The sequence below is a fragment of the Leopardus geoffroyi genome, chromosome A3 (genome assembly GCF_018350155.1).
Source record: "Leopardus geoffroyi isolate Oge1 chromosome A3, O.geoffroyi_Oge1_pat1.0, whole genome shotgun sequence".
Taxonomy (NCBI): Eukaryota; Metazoa; Chordata; class Mammalia; order Carnivora; family Felidae; genus Leopardus; species Leopardus geoffroyi.
In genome coordinates, this window is record NC_059336.1 from 19,003,540 (window position 1) to 19,021,177 (window position 17,638).

The following is a 17,638-nucleotide window of genomic DNA, read 5'->3' on the forward strand; positions in this document are numbered from 1 at the left end:
AATAATACTGCTGTTCTTTTCAAAAGGAAAGCTTTTCTAATAAAATTTACGATTTTTGTTAATATTCTGATTATAAACCAAACGTTGGCAGCCATATGTAGATATGTTTGCTATGGACAGGATTGTGAGGTCATACTTACAAAGACAACTTTAGAATTAGTTTAAATAAACCAATACATTTTCTCAGAAATTGTATAATTTCCTTCGGTTTACAATCCATGATCTGGGAAGTTTAATGTAATGTTAAATAATTTACTTTCTACCCTAAAAGTAAACTAAAGAAAACTGAATCACTATTAGGATTGAATAACAAGGCTTTAACGGCTCAGTGGTTTTTCTTAAGAGTATATAAATATATAAATCTTGAAAAGGTAACACTGTTAGTTGAGCTGTAAAATCCATAAAAATAACAGTTCTGCCACAGTGCACAGACCAGTTCATTCGTTTTGCTTCCCCCACCCCGCAACCAAGCAGCTTTCCGGTTAGAAGTGGAAGACAGAGAAAATCATACATCCTATGTGAAATAATGAACATGGTAGGAAACGGTGTGCAAAAAATAACCTTTAAAATTCCATACTCCAACATCACAGATGCCCAGCAAGAGGACTTTCAACTGGTTTAATGAATATTCGGGCTGATCTCCACATCCTCCCACAGTGCTGTCCGCAGACTCAGAGCCCAGGTCTTATGCTGCAACGGGGAGAGTGGTCTTCGGTCTGGAACAGGACGGGGGTGGGGGGGAGGGGTCCCCTAGCCGACCTGCTGAAGGGTGCCTTGAAGAAGGGCCTGTCAGTTGTGTGCAGGAGCTTCCCGAAGGTACTGGGGAAAATCCCCGGCGTGGCCTGCGACCTGCTCCTCTGTTCTGGCCACGCCGGCACCCATCTCCGACAAAGGCCTCAAGTCCGCTGACCTTGCTGTTAGACCTTCCGTTGCTCGGTGGCCTCTGCGTCAGAGCGAGGCACGCCCTCCCAACGTGGCAGGAGCTGCTGTGCTCGGCCAGCACGGCCACACACTCATTTACCCTAGTGAGCAGGTCCGGATTCCAGGCTCACATCCCGAGTGTCAACCTTGGGCTGCCTCCCGGCTTTGGGCAGCAGGCAGGTGGTGCAGCCCAAGGCAGGGCAGGACATCCGGGTCCCCCTCATCCTCCCGTGGTCCTGAGGGGCTGCTGTCCCCATTCCAGGCAGCGCCCTGGGCCTCCTCAGGCCCCTCACACAGTGGCCTGCAGGGCGACCCTCCATGGCCCACAGCAGCCTGGCTTGCCCAATGCTGCTATTTCTAACACGATCCCCTGTATCTTGGAGGCTGGGCTGTGTTCCCAGCCACGGGCAACGTGCCCTTGTGCTGTGTCCTCTTCCTTGAGCAGGGGGGGGACCCTCTCCAGGCAGGTCCTGTGCTCCTCTGCCCTGGCTCCAGGGCCAAACCGTGGGGGCATCTACCCCCACCCCTGCCTGGCTGGGGTTTTAAAGCTACAGGACAATGTAAACTTGGGTTTGTTTCCCTGGCCCCATGAGGCTGCTGCGGTTCCTTAGAGCCTCCTGTGCCACAGGCTGAGGCAGCCTCTCTCCAAGGGGCTGCAGCCATGGTCCTGGCCCCATAGATGGAAAGCTCCATCTCCAGAAGTCAGGACCAGAGGTGTGTGCTTAATTAATTTGAGACACAGTACAGTGTTTGCCTTCCCCCAGAGCTGGGGCACGGAGGCCCCGAACAGTAAAACAACTCATTAATGGCTTGGTTTTGTCTAGCAGTCACTGCTGGAATCCAGGCTCCAGGCTACGGGGCCAGGAAGGCTGCCACGACAGGCCACTTCTCAAGAACCCGGCTCACGGCACTCCACGAGGTGCATGGCACCCGCTGCTCTCAACGAGGCTGGCACACAACTAGAGGCGGTTGTCCCCGTTGACCCGAGTCCTTCGTGGGGCCCTGGACACAAGGAGAGAGTGTCCTTACCGGCGGTGGGGCCTCAGAGTGCAGTGGGACAGCCCAAAGCCAGACAACTGTAACTTCCACCCACCCAGGAGGCAAGAGAAGGACCCGGAGGGGCAGCAAGCACTTCTTCCCATCGCTCCCACCATCCCCCGCCTCCAAGCTGCACACTGGCCACCCATCCTCCAGCCCCTCACCTCCGTTCCCGACTGTCAAAATGGTCTGCCAGATGCTCTTGGGAGATACGAAAGTCCTCAAACGGCTGCTGGTAGCGGGCTTCAAAGGAACCTTCCCGGCCCCGGCCATGGAACAGCTGACCCGAGGCATCGGAGCCCCGCTCGCGCAGAGACATACTACTGAAGGGACTGACGTCACCGTTCTCCTGCTTCAACAATGGCGGTGCACGAGAGATCAGTGCCTCCCCGGGGCCTTATGAGGCTGCTGCCTGGCTCCTCCCCAGCCCCCCTTCCTCGTGCTCACCTTGGCAGGGAAAACCTCGATCTTGATGAGCAGGGAGGCCAGCTCCAGGTCCTCGCTGTAGTTGTTCTTCAAAGGCACGGCTCTGTATCCTAGGAGAAGGCCTGGCCCTCAGCCCGGGAGGAAGCCAAGCAGGGGCCTGCGCCCCCCACCCCCCACCCCATCCCCAAGCTAGATCCCAGGCACTGTCTCTAGGAAGGATCCTCACCTGCCTTCAAGCCCTTTACTGGGAAGGTGGCCTGAGCCAGGAAGTTCTGGTCACTGAACATGTCCTCCTCATACACCACAAAGCGCAGGAAGGCAAATTCCGGGTTACTGATCTGGAAGTGGAAGGGCTTGGCGGGCCAAACAGGGTTCAGTCCGTTGTCCACTGCAAAAGTCAGGGCAGAAGGCCTCAGGCCACCACCAAGAGAGGACAGGGTCACTGGCGTGGTTGAGTGGGGAAGGCAGACCTACCCACAAATTCTGTCTTCTGTTTGATGCTGTCATACTCTGCTCCGGCCACCTCAATCTCCACAAAAGGACACACGATGCCTCGGCCATTCTTCGGCAGGTGCCGGGCCCCCAGCACCTGTAAGGCAGGGTAGAGATGGGCTGGGGGACTGTCCTTTCCACTCCCTCCAAGTCCTCACTATGCAGTGGAGGCAGTGCGCCCTCTGCTGGGCCCCAAAGACACGGCCCACTAAGTGGCTCATGGCATCAGGGCCCTGAGCAGTGGTATTGGAAGAAGCTTCAGCCAAACTTCTCATGGGAGTTTCTGCAATCTACTTCATCAAACTCATGTCTGTTTCAATATGCAAATCTTTTAAGTTACTTCCCCACAAGGTAAAAAAAAAAAAAAAAAATCGAAGTCTCTTCTCGGGAAAGCAGCACCCACTCACCTTGTGCTATCCTCACCTCCTTTAACACTGCTCAGCCCCACCCGTCCCGCACCCCACAGCTTCTCACCAGGGGGCATCAAGTGCTCAGGGACTGTTCTAAAAGAGAGCTGGGAATGGGGGTCACTCTCCCTCAAGCCCCGTTCCAGTAAGTGCCGTCCCGCTGGCTCCTGAGGCTAGCTCACCACGGGCCCTGGTTTCCTGTCCTGCCAGGCAGCGGCTACCCATGGCCTCACTGGACAGCCTGACTCTTCAGTGCCAAGAACTGGCTACATTTAGCCCACCTGCCTCGGGCTTTCGCCACTCTGGGCCCAGCCCCACGGTGGAGACTTGCAGCTGCCTTCCTATCTCAGAGGACGGTCACACCTTCCTCACGTTCAGGAGCCAGTTCAGTGCCCCCCGCCAGTCACACAAACCGGCACCCCATCCCTGACTCCAGAAACGAGCCCCAGAAGAGCAACCCCTGCCCACCCTAAAGCCCACAGGCGAGCGCCACCCACCTCGATGCAGATGGCATATGGCTCCAGGCCTCGGAGGCTGCTCTTGTCAAAGGGATCAAAGGCCTCATCCCGCATGGTGCTCGGCTGCAGCACGTAGCCACAGTGGCCACCGGCCATGAAGAGGGCCTGGTTCATCTGCATAGGTTTGTCTGAAAGAGCCGAGTTACAGTGGACTCTGGCCCGATGGCACCCCTCCCCACCCCACGGGGCACCTTCTCACCTGGGGTCTGGAAGTTGAGAGCCACGAGCTGACTGCCACAGATCCACATGGGCAAGGGGTCGTAATTGGAAGAGTCCAGCCGCTGGCCCTTGGGGTAGATGCGGGAGAGCTGCAGCCGGTTGTACTGGAGAAACTTCTTGCCTTTGGCCTTGTTCACGTATTTCTCAGCCTTGGTTTCCGGGAAGGACGACATGTCCCGGTAGCAGGCACGTTCTGTGCCAATCTCTGGGCCAAACAGGGAGAATGCTTACAGAGCCCACCCACCCGGGCAGCTCCCCCACCCCCCATACAAAGGGACGAAATGTATATCTTCCACCTGCCAGGGAGGGCGCCCAAACACACCCCCACCAGCCCTCGGCCCTTACTCTCTTCATCAAAGGGAACAGGCCGACAGTAGACAACCAGCTCGGAGAGCTCCAGGGCGATCTTCTTCCTCCGCTCCATCATCTTGCCCTCCGTGAGCTGGTGACACACACACATGGCCTGATGCCCCACCCGGAAGGATGCCCCTGCCAGCTTAGGCATACCCACAGTGCAGGTGCTCTCTGGGCCCTGCCCTGTCCCCCGAATCTCCCACACCCCACTGGTCAGTACACCCCAGAATCCTCCTTCCTTTTCTCTGCCCCCAAGGCCACACTTGCCCTCCTAAGACTCTTAGAGGCTGATGTCCTCATCACCCACACCCCAGTGACAGCTCAGGGTCCTGGGGTTGGCTGCACTCTTTGGTGATGCTTTGTGACCATTGGGTACCCAGCCTCCCTTAAGCAAGGCAGCCTCCTGTGACTTCAGTGGGGACTCAGGTCTCTGGCTCGGTCTCAGGTCTCGGTGCTGAGGAGACTCCTCCCACCTTGCGGGCCTAATGGCTTCACACCCTCAGATGCCCCCCTGCCCGACACAGCCACCTACCCACCGTGGCCGCTCACAAGCGCATCCCGTCCTGTCCTCATAGCTCCGGAGGCCCACTTTCTTCCATCAAGGGCTCCTACACTCACATTCTTACTTCCTCTTCCAGCCCAGACCCCAGAATCCATCCCCTCAACCAGCCAGTCTGCCAATAAAATCCTCAGCACCCTCTGTTCTCTGTGCGGCTCACAGGCACCCATCCTCCAAAGCAGCCACAGACCTGCCTTGTCGCCCTCCACCCACACCAACCACCCGGGGAATGGCCATCACACAGAATTCCCTTAACCCCTGTGAATACATCCTTCCCTCCGCTCCCCCAGGCTCAGCGGAAGTGGCCTCCCTCCTCTCTGCTGGCTCCTCCTACAGCCAAGCGTGAAAGCTGACCCCAGCTCTAGCCCCGTGGAGACCCACCACCACGGTTCCTAGTAGTGACACTAGGGCCATTTGCTGCTGCCAAAACCCCGGGCACCTTCAGGTTATCGTGCCCGTTGGTACCTCTGCAGCCCTCACACATCAGATACCATCCACCCCTGGCCACCGCCAGCCTCTCGGCCCTGCCCTTCCGGGCTCCCCCTGCCACCAACACCCTCCAAAGTTAAACCCTCTCCCCACTCCACACCACCCATTCCTCCCAAGCCTCTGGGCACCCGCTCCTGCTTCCAGCACAAGACTGCTCTTGCTCGGCCCCTGTGTGTCCAACTGCCGACCATGCAGATCCACAGGGCGGACCACGGCCGCTATCCATCTCTGTCCTGAACAAGCCACACGGCCTGCTGTGTGTGTGTGTGTGTGTGTCTGTGTGTGTGGTTTCCTCCAGGTCCCAGCCTAGAGGCAGGCCTGGTGCTGCAGGCCTCACCCCCAACAGGTTCACATGCTGCCCACCTGCACCCCACAGATGCCCCTTACCCTGGCGTCTGCCGTCTGGGCCACTTCTCGGATCTTCTTCACCCAGTCCTGCAGCTCCTCTTGTGAGTCAGCAGCGACATCCAGGGACCAGTGCGCCACGGAAGCCATACTGATGGAGAAGACGAACAGCCGGTTGTTCTTGCCCTCGGGACGGATGGCTGGGAGAGCAAGAGAAACAGCGCTTGGAAAGACGTCCCCGTCCCCCACACTACAGCCCAGGCACTGGCTCAGAGCCCCTCACCACCTGCCCTCCACCCCACAGGGTGTGAGGGAGGTGATGCTGCGCTGCCAGGAGAGGCGACCAGGGCTCAAACCCCGGTCTCGTGCGGGTCACGTGCCCCACCCTGTCTCCAAGGTCCTGTCACACCGTGGCCCAACCTACAAGGACTGTGGAGGTCAGCTAGCCTTCCGAATCACCCAGTGCCTGGCTCAGGGTAAGCATGCAGGGGATCAGAGCTGGAGGTGAAGAATCGAGACTGGGGTGTCAAGAGAGTATCCAAGCACAGGGAGAGCTCAGAGTGAGGACAGCCTTTGGGAAGCCAGCCACTGGCTTCTTCCCACAGAACACAAAGGGAGCCACAAAGGAGAGCCTGACCCTGAAGAACCGTGGGCTGGAGAAAGGGGCAGGGGCTCACCAATCTGACAAGCTGGCACATCCAAGACCCCCCGGAGCAAATCCCCCAAGGGGCTGTTCTCGTCCAAGTGCTGTGGAAAGCAAAGCCCATGGGTCGTCAGCACATCTGCTTTATATAGATGCATGGGAGGATATGTCTGTGTGCGTGCAACAAACACACCTTAGGCACACACCCATGACAACACAAACACAGCAGGTGTATTGGAAACTGCGGACCCCACAGGGGTGTGACAGGACCGCAGGTGACTGGTGGCTGTGCATGCACAGGTACACCGGACACTGTGTGTGATGAGCATATGCACAAGAAGAGTCTGGGGATGGGGATTCTGTCGCACCAACATGGCTCTGCTCTCACCTCCCTCTCAGGCTCCAGGGCTGCGGGGCTGACCATCTCTTCCACGTAGTTTGACGGGAACCACAGCTGCTTCTTCCCACCATAGTCCCCCCGCCACCTGTGGAAGCCACAGGGTGCTGACCCCAGCAACCACTCCAAACTCCCACAAGGAGGGTATCCCTTGTCAGAGTCCCCGCACCTACGCCAGGCTGCAGGAGCAACGCTGGTGCGCAGGTATGTGGGACAGACACACCATGACAGCACAGTGGCAGGTGCACAGGGGGGCCCCTGCCTCCCAGCCCACCACACATGCCAGAGGCTTTGGCTCTGGAGACCAGGCTCACCAGCCACCTTCTTGCTTCTCCACGTTCTGGATGATGGCGCTCTTAGTGAAAGTCAGCTCATCCTCTCTCTGGGCCTTGTAGTCAAAGAGTGCTTTGACTGCACACTGCAGAGGGGGAGACACTGGTTAGAGCAGGCAGTCTATCCTCGCCACTCTGCTGATGTGGGGCAGCCCACCCAGCATAGTCCTCACCATCAGCCCTACAGGAGGCTCCAGGACACATGTGACCCAGGGCCTCTGCCACGGAAGCTCTTCAGGGTCCAGGTGGAACACTGCAAGCCCCTCAGCCCGGGCCACAGGGAGATTCTTGAATCTCCCCCAGAAGCCAGGGCTCACAGGCTAGGAGTGTCTGTAGGTACCCTGGTTGCCTCCCCCAGGACCTGAAAGCCTATGGGCATGACTGGGACCCCATCATTCCTCATCTGGAAAGTAGGAGAAAAAACCTTGTCCCAGGCTCCCTGGCTGCTGAGGGACAAAGCACAACTCCTTACTCCTTAGAGAAAAAAGCAGAGAGAGAAAGGTCCTTTCCGAGGGATCTGCATGAGATAAGGGAGTGAGCAGCAAAGAACAAAGTTTCTGGCCCTTGTGGCCGACCCCCGCCCTGCTGCCACCCAGGAAGTAAATGAGACTTACCCTGAGGAGCAGTTTGGAGGGGTCAGTGTTGACCCCTAGGGACAGGGACTGGGAGGGGGTCAGCCCCAAGAGAGCTGTGGTCAGACACCAACCACACATCTCTCACAAGCTCTAAGGACTCGGAAAACCACAAACACCACTTCTCCACAACGACCACAGATGCACCCCTCCGCCCCCAGCAGAGAAATACAAGCCCAGGGCAGCCAGGAGCCTCTCTAGCTTCCTGTGCCCAGACACCCGAGGTCGTACCTTGAAAGTCGGCATAGGATTCGCCTCCACATAGAAGCCTGGGTTGCGGCCCTCATACAGGGCCCCATAGTCTGGCTCCTGGAAACAGGACCGAATGGTAGACGTTAACACCCAGAGAGAACAGGGGCTGCTGGCTTCCCTGTGCCCCTCAGTCGGTGAGGCAGGCCTCCACATGGCCTTCCTCTCCAAGCCAAGTCTGCCCCCTCCCCTGGCACCTGGTCCACCGGCATCTTGGACCTTAGCAGCACGGCTTTGCCCTTCCCTCTCTCCCAAGTTCTTAACCCTTGAGGCCCACCCCACGATTCCGAAACCTTCTGTTCCCGAAGGCCCAAGGTGCTGCCCGACATTCTTGCTTAGTGGCTCGCTCATTCCCCACTGGGCGCCCCCACCCCACGCTGCCTATCCATCAGCCCAGCCCCGGGCCCCAGTGTGCACAGTCCTCTCTCTGGTCACCTGTGCTCACCAATGCCAAGTCTCAAGCAGACCTCCCGCCCTAGTCCCCATCAGTCCAAGTCCTGAGCCCTCTCTGTCCCCGTGCCGTCTGTGTAGCCTTCTACCTCACATGCCTCACCCTCATGCCTCTGCCTCCTGGAGCCAACTCCCCTGCCCTGGCGACAGTCCAGTTCACACCTCCTGAGTAAGCTCCTGGCCTTGGGCCTACCTTTCCCTGCATGAGCTCCTGGACCGCCTTACCCCACACCCCGGCTCGCGGGGGCTCTCTGCTCGAATGCCTTCACCTAATGCATGCCCATCCTTGCAGACACGTTCTTGTGGAGGACATTCCCTCTGGGACACCGTCCTGGCACCCACACCATGGCCCCTAGCTGGGCAGAGTGACCCTCCCAGGAGCTCCTACAACATCCCTGGCTTCTGTGTCCCACATACCGACTGTCCTGCCACTGCCCAGCAGCTAGCCCAGGGTCACCCTGTCCACCACGCCCCCTCAAGCACTGGGCCCTCACAGCTGTGCCGATCTTCTCCAGCGCCTCCTCGTTGATGGGATAGCGCAGCTTCATCTTGCGGTACAGTGGGTGCTTCTCATAGTAGCTGATGAGGTCCACGAGGCTGTCGAACTCTGAGTTGCCCAGCACCACCGTCTGGCCCTCCTGCTGGACGCGGCAATGCTTGATCTTGCCCTCAGCCCTTAACACAACAGCCACACAGGGTCAGGGGAGCCCAGACTCAGGCATAACCCCACAACACCTACAGTACCCCGAGGCCACACCCCTCACCGGAAGGAGATGGCGTAGGAGTTGGGCTCATTCCGTTTCCTCACCAGGAAGGCCCCATCCCGGGGGACGCGCATCAGCATGTGCTCGGCCTGAGCTCTGGTCAGGCTGGCATGGTACCACCTGAAGATAGGCCCAAGTCAAGCCCTGGCCATCACCTCTCACGTCCCCCACCCAGCCCTCGGCCCCTCCCTCACTCTTTGCTCTCGTGGGCATTGGTCTGCGGGACTGGCTCTGAGAGGCGCATCTCAAATTCGTTGCAGCGTAGGGGCACCTGCTGGTAGTGTGTGATGAGGTCATAGAGCGAGTCAAAGACCAGGTTGTCTGTCAAGAAGAACTTGGGGGCCCCAGCGTCCTGCCGAGAGTGGATCCGGCAGTGCTGGACTTTCCCATTCCGCCTGAGGGAAGACAGGGAGGCAGTGAGGAGCAGGCCGGGCCCAAGCGAGGTACCTAAGTTGTTCGGGTGTGGGTGGCCCTGCAGGAGGGCTTCAAAGCACCCTGAAGAGTATATGTGCGTGCATGCATGTGATGAGATCACGTTCCATGGGAGAGCCTGTGACAGAGACCAACTACGGACCGTGGTGGTCTCTGGGAGGTGCCACGTCAGAGTATACACGCGCCAGGAGTGGGTTACCAGAAAGAGAGGGTATAGTCGCCCACGAAGGTCTCGCTCTCTCGCACGAGGAAGGAGCCATCAGGGGCCCCGGTCTCGATGCAGTACTCGGTAAGCAGGCGCTCAGCGATGTGCCGCCCATCCCGTCCTGCCCCGAGCTTCCCGTGGAACCATTTCTCACTGGAGTGCAGCTCTGTGCTGCCACTGGCCTGTGGCGGGAGGGCAACAGCAAAGACACTCAGTGACTCTGACCCCAGCCCAGCCCCCAGCCCTGGGCTGGCCCCTCACCTCCTTGGGCTCCTCCTCATCCTCGTTGCCCTGGTCACTGCTCGTCTCCTCAGAGTAGTAGATTTTGCTGCTGGTCAGGACGAAGTAGTGGGGATACCACTCCTAGAAGACAGAAGTGGGGCCCATGAACGGAGCCTTCCTCCCGCGGTGCCCCTCCCCATGCTTGGCCTGGCCTGGCCCTCACGTGGTTCACAGGGTCCTCCAGGTACAGGATGCCATTCTTGATGGAGTTGCTGATATCGTTCTCGGAGTACATCACTGATGTAGGCACCTCTTCATAGGCACTGCCCTCTGCCAGCTTCTTGTGCTATGGGGACAGGCCAGGACATGGCAGTGCCCCCTAGTCCCAGCGTCCCTCCTCCTCACCCAGGCTGCAATGGCCTGGGAGAGGTGCTGGGAAGTGTGGGGGGCTCACCCCTACCTTGATAAGGATCTTCCTCTTGAGCTGGTTGGGTGAGGGGAGTCCATCGGCAGCGATGTCCACAGGCTTGGTAAGGAGTGTGTCCCCAAGCACCTTCTTGAAGTACTGTGCCATGTTCCTCTGCTGGGCAATGCTGCAATGGTCCTCAATGGACAGGATGACCGGGTACCTAAAGGGTAAGGAGCCAGTGCAGTGACAGAGGCCTTACAATTCTGAGGGATCAATGCTTAGTCCAAACACCCCTCAGAGAAGGAGGTGTTAGGGACCAAGGCCCTGGAGGCCCTGTCTGTAAGAAAGCTACCCAGAGAAGATGCTGGCCTTGGTTGCTGGAAGGGTTAAGAAGGTTCCACAGGGGCACCAAAGGGTGCAACAGGAACAAAGGGGTGGAACCCCTGCAGACAGAGGTCCCCAGAGTTGGTCCAGCTATGGGGGCTCTCCCAGCAGTGCAAGAGACATCCCACACCAAGAAGGTAAGGAGAGACAGGAATCACCCTCCAGTTAGCTGCCAGAGCCCCCGATGATCCCTTCAGTGAGGCATGAGAGACTAGTGAGCACAGGTAGGGGTGAACAGGAATTGCAGGACAGCAGGTAGGGATGTGGACAACTCTCTGGGCTGTGAAGGGAAAGGGGTTGGTAGGACAATGGCCTAAAGAGACCACTGGGGTTAAGGAAGTATTTTTTGCGGACGGGTAGAGCTTTAGTTTGTTCCACAGGCTAGAGAAAAACCATTGAAGAGGGCGGACCATGGATGTAAGAAACAGGGAGGGGCTTAGGAAGAATGGGTCAAGCAAACGGCAAGAGGATGAAAGAAAAATGGGGCATGGGGACAGGGCCCTGGAGGGGACCCTCTGTCACAGGACAGAGCTGGAGCCAAGCTGACCCCAGCCCTCCTCCCTTCTCTCCCACTCACTCTGAGGCCACAAAGGCGTGCTCCTTGATAGTGTGCAGGACGTCTGAGAACTTGATCTTGGTGGTAAGGGTGTGTCCATGGTAAATGACTGGCATCCCATCTGGGCCATCCCAGCAGTCCACTGGGGAGCAACATGACCACAGTCAAGAGGGCAGGCCCCCCCAACCTCCTCCCCCAGCCCTGGCCCTCACGCACACTCAATGCAGCGACAGCCCATCCGCAGGCAGCGAGCGTAGGCTTCCAGGGAGGACTCGCTGGAGAACTGGTCCCCGGTCAGGTATCTGGACAGGGAAGGAGAGGCAAGCGTGGTTGGGTGAATGCCTCCCTCCCAAGGGTGGGCCAGGTGGGGCCCAAGGAAGGCACTCACGTGTTGTGGGAGGAGGAGATCCAGTAGTGGGAGAGGGGGTTGTTCATGGTTTCTGGGCACACTGCATCCAGCTGTGAGTTCCACACACTGTTCTCTTTGGAGAACAGGAAGGTGACAAACTGTCCAGGATGGGCAGGAAAAGAAAGCCAGAGTGAGCCCCTACCCCAATCTGCTGGCATGGCAGTGGTGGGAAGGAGAGGATGCTCACGGTCTACTGTGGTGGGCCAGGAAACCAGTGTATGTTGGGGGGCGGGGGGGGGGGGGGGTGAGGGGAACGAGGTAGCTAGCACCCCTAAGGAGAATCTGGCTCCTGGGACCCAGGTGGGCTTCTGGTCGGCAACCCCCATTCTGGAGAGTGAAAGGCAGGGCTCACCTCATCCAGGAAGAAGTACGGCTCTTCAATCTCTCGCAAGGGGTCTCGGAGAAAGCTGAGCATAAATTCTTGCACCTGAAGCTGGTCGACGGCCCACAGCTCCTGGTGGGGGTGGGGTGGGGTGGGGTGGTGATGAGCGCACGAGACGCGGCCCGTGACGAGCCCAGTCCCTAGCCCCCAGCCAAGCACCCTGGCACCGCCGAGCCCAGCCATACCCCCTGGTACTCGAGGAGGAACTGCTGGAACTCAGGAAGGGACACGCGACAGAGCTCCGGCCGCTCCACCGCCCTGTGGGGAAGAAGGGAAGTACCTGGCAGCCAGCTGGCTGGCACAGCCCACAGACAGTGAAGGGCCCCTCGGAAGGCAGAGCCCAGCTCCCGGCCAGCACAGCTGCCCCAAAGGGTCCCGCATGGCTCACCCCCTCCCAAAACCTCCCACCTATACGGGGAGGGACCAGGGAAGAACCCTACCGCCCCACTTCAAACCAAACCTCAGGGCACTGGCTTCCAAGAAGGGGAGATCCATCTGCAGGAGACAGAACCTGGTCAGAGTGAGAGCCCCTGGGGAGGCCATGTGGGAAAAGGGCTTTCAGGAAGAAAGGCTGGGGCAACAGACAGGGGTGGGCCTCGAGAAGAGCTGGAGAAATGGCACCCAAAAGCCCTCAAGCGGGGCAGCAGGGCTGAGGCAAGCAGGGTGGGGGCTGGGGTGGGAAAGCAGGGGTAGGGGCCATGGGAGGGCAGGTGGCTCATGCACCGTCTTCTGGGCGCTGTACATGAGGCTGCGGTACAGCTGAGCAAACTGCCCATAGGTGATGTCACTGCTGCGCTGCTCCAGGTCCTGCATGGCACAGGACAGGGCTCCGGTCAGGCCCACAGCAAGGGGCTCCCGGGCTGCCCCCACTGCCCGCCTGTGGATGGCCTGAGAATTCCCTACCGTCAGACGCTCTCGGAGGAAGCGCATGTTGGGGACCCGGTAGTTGACCTGGGACAGCATGTTCTTCAGGTCCTTGGCTGATATACTGAGGAAAGAGAGACATCCCCAGTGGCATCACCCAACCTCTCATGACCTCTGACCTATGGGCTGAGTCCACCTGGGGTTGGACAGGTAAGCACTACCCTTGGACCTATGTTTCTGATGGGGAGACTAAATCAGAACCCTTGGGGTGACCAAGAGAAGTCCCTTCCTTTCTCTGGGCCTCAGTTTCCTCATCTGAGCAAAGAAAAAGGTCATGATTCTGGCAAGAAAGGAGCAAACAGGCCCAGGGAGGTGGGTCAGGATGGGGGAGGGGAGCCAATCTTTAGGTGTCAGGCACTCAAGCCTGTACCTCTAGTCCCCCAGGCTCTCCCAGAGGCTGTTGGTCCACCCAGAACCCAGGGAGGCAGCCTCCCCCTGCTGAACTTCCAGGCCCCGCCCAGCTTGCTCACATATTCCCTGTGAGGGGCAGCTCAACAGTGATTCCTCCCCAGTCACCCTGGAATGCTGGGAGTTTGTGTCTCAATACCCAGAACTGGTGGTGGTAGTAGGGGCGGGGGAGGGCCTGCTCAGTGAACTACCACTGCTGGTGACTGGGCACTCTCCTGGGGTCTGACGGGAAAGTGTCCCTGCCCTCCGGGGCCCAGGATTTGGGGATAGGGGACACTGCTGGGCCCTGGCAGCAGAATGGAAAAGATGGGGGAAAGGGGGGCTTTCCCCTCCTCCTCCTGCTCAGGAGCCTGGCAGGCAGCAGCAAAACTTCCTTCCAGGATCCACCTCTGTACTGAGTGGTCTTAGCTGGTGCTGGCAAGTGCTGTTGAGCAAGTGCCTGCTCTCTGCAGGCACCGGCTCATCTCTGACCCCCAGTCACCAGGAGGGAGACTGTCAGGGTCCTTGCTTTGCAGGTTAGGAAACTTGCTGCATCACCAAGCTTTCCCTCTGTGGACTCTTTGCCATTAGCATTACAAGCTAAGCAAGCTATCTCTCTGACCAAAACACTTGTCTTGACCCAGCTAACCTCTCCAGCTACCACCCCCTTCTCTGTTCCCCTTCACAGCAACACCTCGAAGGAGCCATCCACACTCCCTTTCCTTCCCTGAACTCGCTTCTCCACTCCTCAAGGTCACCAACAACCTCTGTGCTGTCAAGTCCAAAGGGCACCTCTCTGTCTTCAACACACTTGACAAGGCCTGGCACAGCCGACCATTCCCTCCTCCCCAGGCTTCCAAAACTCCCCCCCACCCCCACCCCGGCCAGGTTTTCCTCTTACCTCACGAGTTGCTACTTCCCTTGGCCAGCACCTCTTCACCTCTCAAATCCCCAGTGTCCGAGCAGCCTGGGATCAGATGCTAGCCCTCTTCCCTTTTCGGGCTATGCTTACCCCCACCCCCCACCTCAGGTGATCTCCAGCCTCATGGCTTGTAGAAGAAACATCTCTATACTCCTGAGGTAACATCTCCTGCCCCAACTTCTCCCTTAAACTCACTCTACCCACCTGCCAACTCCATGGCTCTACCTGAACATCTAAGGGTGTCATAAAACTTAATACACCTCAAATGAACCCGTAAGCTCCCCAAATGTGCTCCTCCCATGGCCTTCCCCATTTCAGTCAATGGCAACCCCACCTTTTCAGATGCTCCAGCCCAAAAGCTTACTGTTATCCTGGACTCCTCTTTCTTTTGCATGCCAAAATCAATGGTAGGAAATTCTATTGGATTCTATCTTCAAAATACAGCAGAACTCAGGGGCGCCTGGCTGGCTCAGTCAGTTAAACATCCAACTCTTAATCTCAGCTCGGGTCATGATCTCAGGGTTTTTGAGACCGAGCCCCATGTCGGGGTCTGCGCTAACAGTGCAGAGTCTGCTTAGGATTCTCTCTCCCTCTTTCTCTCTCAAAATAAACAAACTTAAAAAAAAATAAAACAAAACATTAGAGCCCAAATCCAACCACTTCCTTCCCCCCGCCCACTCAAACTCTCTCATCTTCCACCTGGAATGCTGAAGCGGCTCCCTGGCCAAGCTCTCCGGCTCTGCCCTGGACTCTCCAGAGGCACCAGCATTCCTGTGCAACTCAAGTCAGGTCACCAGATGCCTCCCTTCAAAACCCTCTGTGGTTTTCCAGCTCTTTCACAGCAGCAGTCAAATGCCCTTACCATGACCTGATCTCTGTCCTCCACCTCTCCTTGGCCCCTCTGTCACAGGACAGCTTCAAAGGCACGAGCTTCAGAAGGCACCCCCTTACACACTACAGGCCCCTGACCCTCTCTGTAGGACACCCAGAGCCAGTTCTCCATGTCCTGTCTCTGTCCCCAGTGGCAGGGCACACAGCTTATAGTCCCTGGCCTCTCTCACCAGCCTGCACCAAGGCCATTAGAGGGCTTTCTGCAGGAAGTTACTTGTGCCAGAACCACTCGCCTGCCCCCCAGCTCTGCTAAAGGCAGGTCTCCCTGGGTCCTCTGGTTCTCCAGCAGCTGCTCAGAGACATGGCTACTGTTCTGGCTGCCCCAACCCACCTGCTGGGCTACAGGCACAGCTCAAAACCTACCGATCCTCACGATTCCGATCCACCGAATAGAACTGCTTCCTCAGCCACCTGGAGGGAGAGAAGCCTGAAGTGAGAACACTTCTCCAGCCAGACTAGTTCTGGGGAAGTCAGTAGGCAGTGTCCGGGCACACAAAGGCCTGTGTCCCTGCCTCTGTTCCCTAGAACCTAATGCCTCCAACCCTAACCACATAAGGGGTGGTTCTTACCTTTCAATCTGCAGAGGTGTGGCCGCCTGCAATGTATCTTCCATCAGCCAAGTTAACCCCTTGATCCACATGTTCACTTCATCCTCAGATGTAGCTGTGATCAAGGGGTAAAGAGCTGAACTGAGGACACATACTTCCTGCCGAGCCAGGAGCCAGTAGATATTCCCTCTAACTACCCCCTACACCTCCTCCAGACCCTGGACTCCTACCTTGCAGGCTCAGGGTCTTCAGGCGGAACTCCATCCCATACAGTATGACAAAGCAGTGTGACTGGTCTGTTCGGAAAGCAGGATCCTCTTGGTAGCGATCAAAATCCCGTGAGGTCTTCCCTGGGCGGATCTCCTTGATTTCTCGAATGTCAACTAGGAAGACAGAGAAGACCCAAGATCAGGCTGGGGTCTCTGAGTCCACACCAAAATGAGGGCAGCCTGGTTTCCTCACTCATTCCCATACTCTCCCTCAGGGAAGAATGACAAAGAGAGACACCCTGTCCAGGGGCAGAGCCAGGAATGCTCACAGTCCCACTAGGTGGTAAAAGAGAGTTGGGCTAAGCCTAAGGACAGGCCTCTACTAAAAGCTGAGCTGTCTGAGGGAGCAGACAGCCCCACCCTGCGTACCTTCCCTTGCTGAGAATGTAGGCAGGTCACTCTGACCTGGAAAAAAGCTGGACTCTTTAAGAGAGAGAGAAATGGGGACTAAGGCTGTTCTGTGAGGACCATTTCCTGATACAAAACACACAAACCAAACTGTAAAGTCCCAGGGCAGGGCTAGGAAGACCCAGATTGTCTCAGGATCCATGGGAGAAATGAGGGATCAGGCGAGGGGACTGATGTACCCCTGAAAAGGCTCACCACCTAAAGACATGCCCAAGCAAGTCTCAGCAAGAGGCCTGGCAGTGGGTATCCAAAGGGATGTTTCCCCATCCTGACTGTCAAAGGGCCTGGTGCTCCCCTACCCTGACACAGTACACATCGGGGAAGCACAGGGGCCTGAATGGGAGACAACCTGCCTCAGCCACTAATAAGGGAGATGATGCCAAGTGACTCATTTAACTTCTTCCAGTCTCAGTTTTACCATATATAAGGCCAAGGGCTTGACTGAATTTCTCTAGTAAACAAGGTGGTAGAAAAACATACATGGACTCTGGGATCAGACTGCCTGGACTAGAATCCCAGCTCTACCTCCCACCAGCTGTGTGACCTCAGCACAATGACAAACGCTCTGACCCCACTGTTTCATCTGTTAACACAGGTAACAAGTAACAGTGAGGGTGCTAGTAAGATCAAAAGTCCTAAGAGCCAAAACTGCCCAGCCCTGTATGTGGCACACCGGAGCTCATTCAATGCAAGCTCCCTTCCTCTGCTCCCTCACCAAAGTATGCTTGGGGCACAGGTTCTAGCCCCAGGCCTGGAGAGGGCCCTAGCACTGCGCAGCACAGAGAAGGGCTGCCTCCCGCCACACACCCACATGATCGCCCAGTGCTGGCTGTGACCCTGGAGAGGGCAGACTTTCCAAGCCAGATAGAGACGGCTTTAGGGAAGATCTCTTCAAACAGAAGAAGCCTGGCTTACCACCAGAGAGGACTCTCCCTGAGCACTGCCCTGGCACTACAGCCCCTTCAAATGCTCTCAACCCAGACTGGCCCAGAAGATCTGGAGCCAGGAGTAGCTCTAGCACACTACGGTCCACCCCAGTGCCCTCCCAGCTCCAA

At 57.5% G+C, this 17,638-nt stretch overlaps 1 protein-coding gene across 3 annotated transcripts in view; it reads right to left on the reverse strand.

The window, feature by feature from the left end:
* Window positions 1–548: 548 nt before the first annotated feature.
* PLCG1 (phospholipase C gamma 1) overlaps window positions 549–17,638 on the reverse strand; it is a 36,936-nt gene continuing 19,846 nt past the window's right edge. For 2 of the 3 annotated variants that reach the window (XM_045444590.1, XM_045444592.1), the window contains 31 exons: window positions 16,137–16,289; window positions 15,928–16,021; window positions 15,722–15,769; window positions 13,138–13,222; window positions 12,958–13,041; window positions 12,695–12,729; window positions 12,420–12,492; window positions 12,205–12,306; window positions 11,832–11,950; window positions 11,660–11,745; window positions 11,465–11,585; window positions 10,555–10,723; window positions 10,318–10,440; window positions 10,134–10,235; window positions 9,867–10,054; window positions 9,430–9,630; window positions 9,236–9,355; window positions 8,966–9,146; window positions 8,004–8,081; window positions 7,123–7,226; window positions 6,800–6,896; window positions 6,446–6,515; window positions 5,811–5,968; window positions 4,367–4,463; window positions 4,002–4,226; window positions 3,782–3,930; window positions 2,860–2,974; window positions 2,612–2,773; window positions 2,407–2,495; window positions 2,124–2,311; window positions 549–1,923 (listed from right to left, as the gene is read on the reverse strand). In XM_045444590.1, the coding sequence (XP_045300546.1) occupies window positions 1,881–1,923; window positions 2,124–2,311; window positions 2,407–2,495; window positions 2,612–2,773; window positions 2,860–2,974; window positions 3,782–3,930; window positions 4,002–4,226; window positions 4,367–4,463; window positions 5,811–5,968; window positions 6,446–6,515; window positions 6,800–6,896; window positions 7,123–7,226; window positions 8,004–8,081; window positions 8,966–9,146; window positions 9,236–9,355; window positions 9,430–9,630; window positions 9,867–10,054; window positions 10,134–10,235; window positions 10,318–10,440; window positions 10,555–10,723; window positions 11,465–11,585; window positions 11,660–11,745; window positions 11,832–11,950; window positions 12,205–12,306; window positions 12,420–12,492; window positions 12,695–12,729; window positions 12,958–13,041; window positions 13,138–13,222; window positions 15,722–15,769; window positions 15,928–16,021; window positions 16,137–16,289 (3,659 nt within the window). In that variant the 3' untranslated portion in view covers window positions 549–1,880. The remainder of the gene's footprint in view (window positions 1,924–2,123; window positions 2,312–2,406; window positions 2,496–2,611; window positions 2,774–2,859; window positions 2,975–3,781; window positions 3,931–4,001; window positions 4,227–4,366; window positions 4,464–5,810; window positions 5,969–6,445; window positions 6,516–6,799; window positions 6,897–7,122; window positions 7,227–8,003; window positions 8,082–8,965; window positions 9,147–9,235; window positions 9,356–9,429; window positions 9,631–9,866; window positions 10,055–10,133; window positions 10,236–10,317; window positions 10,441–10,554; window positions 10,724–11,464; window positions 11,586–11,659; window positions 11,746–11,831; window positions 11,951–12,204; window positions 12,307–12,419; window positions 12,493–12,694; window positions 12,730–12,957; window positions 13,042–13,137; window positions 13,223–15,721; window positions 15,770–15,927; window positions 16,022–16,136; window positions 16,290–17,638) is intronic. The other variant, XM_045444591.1, reaches the window with a different exon arrangement.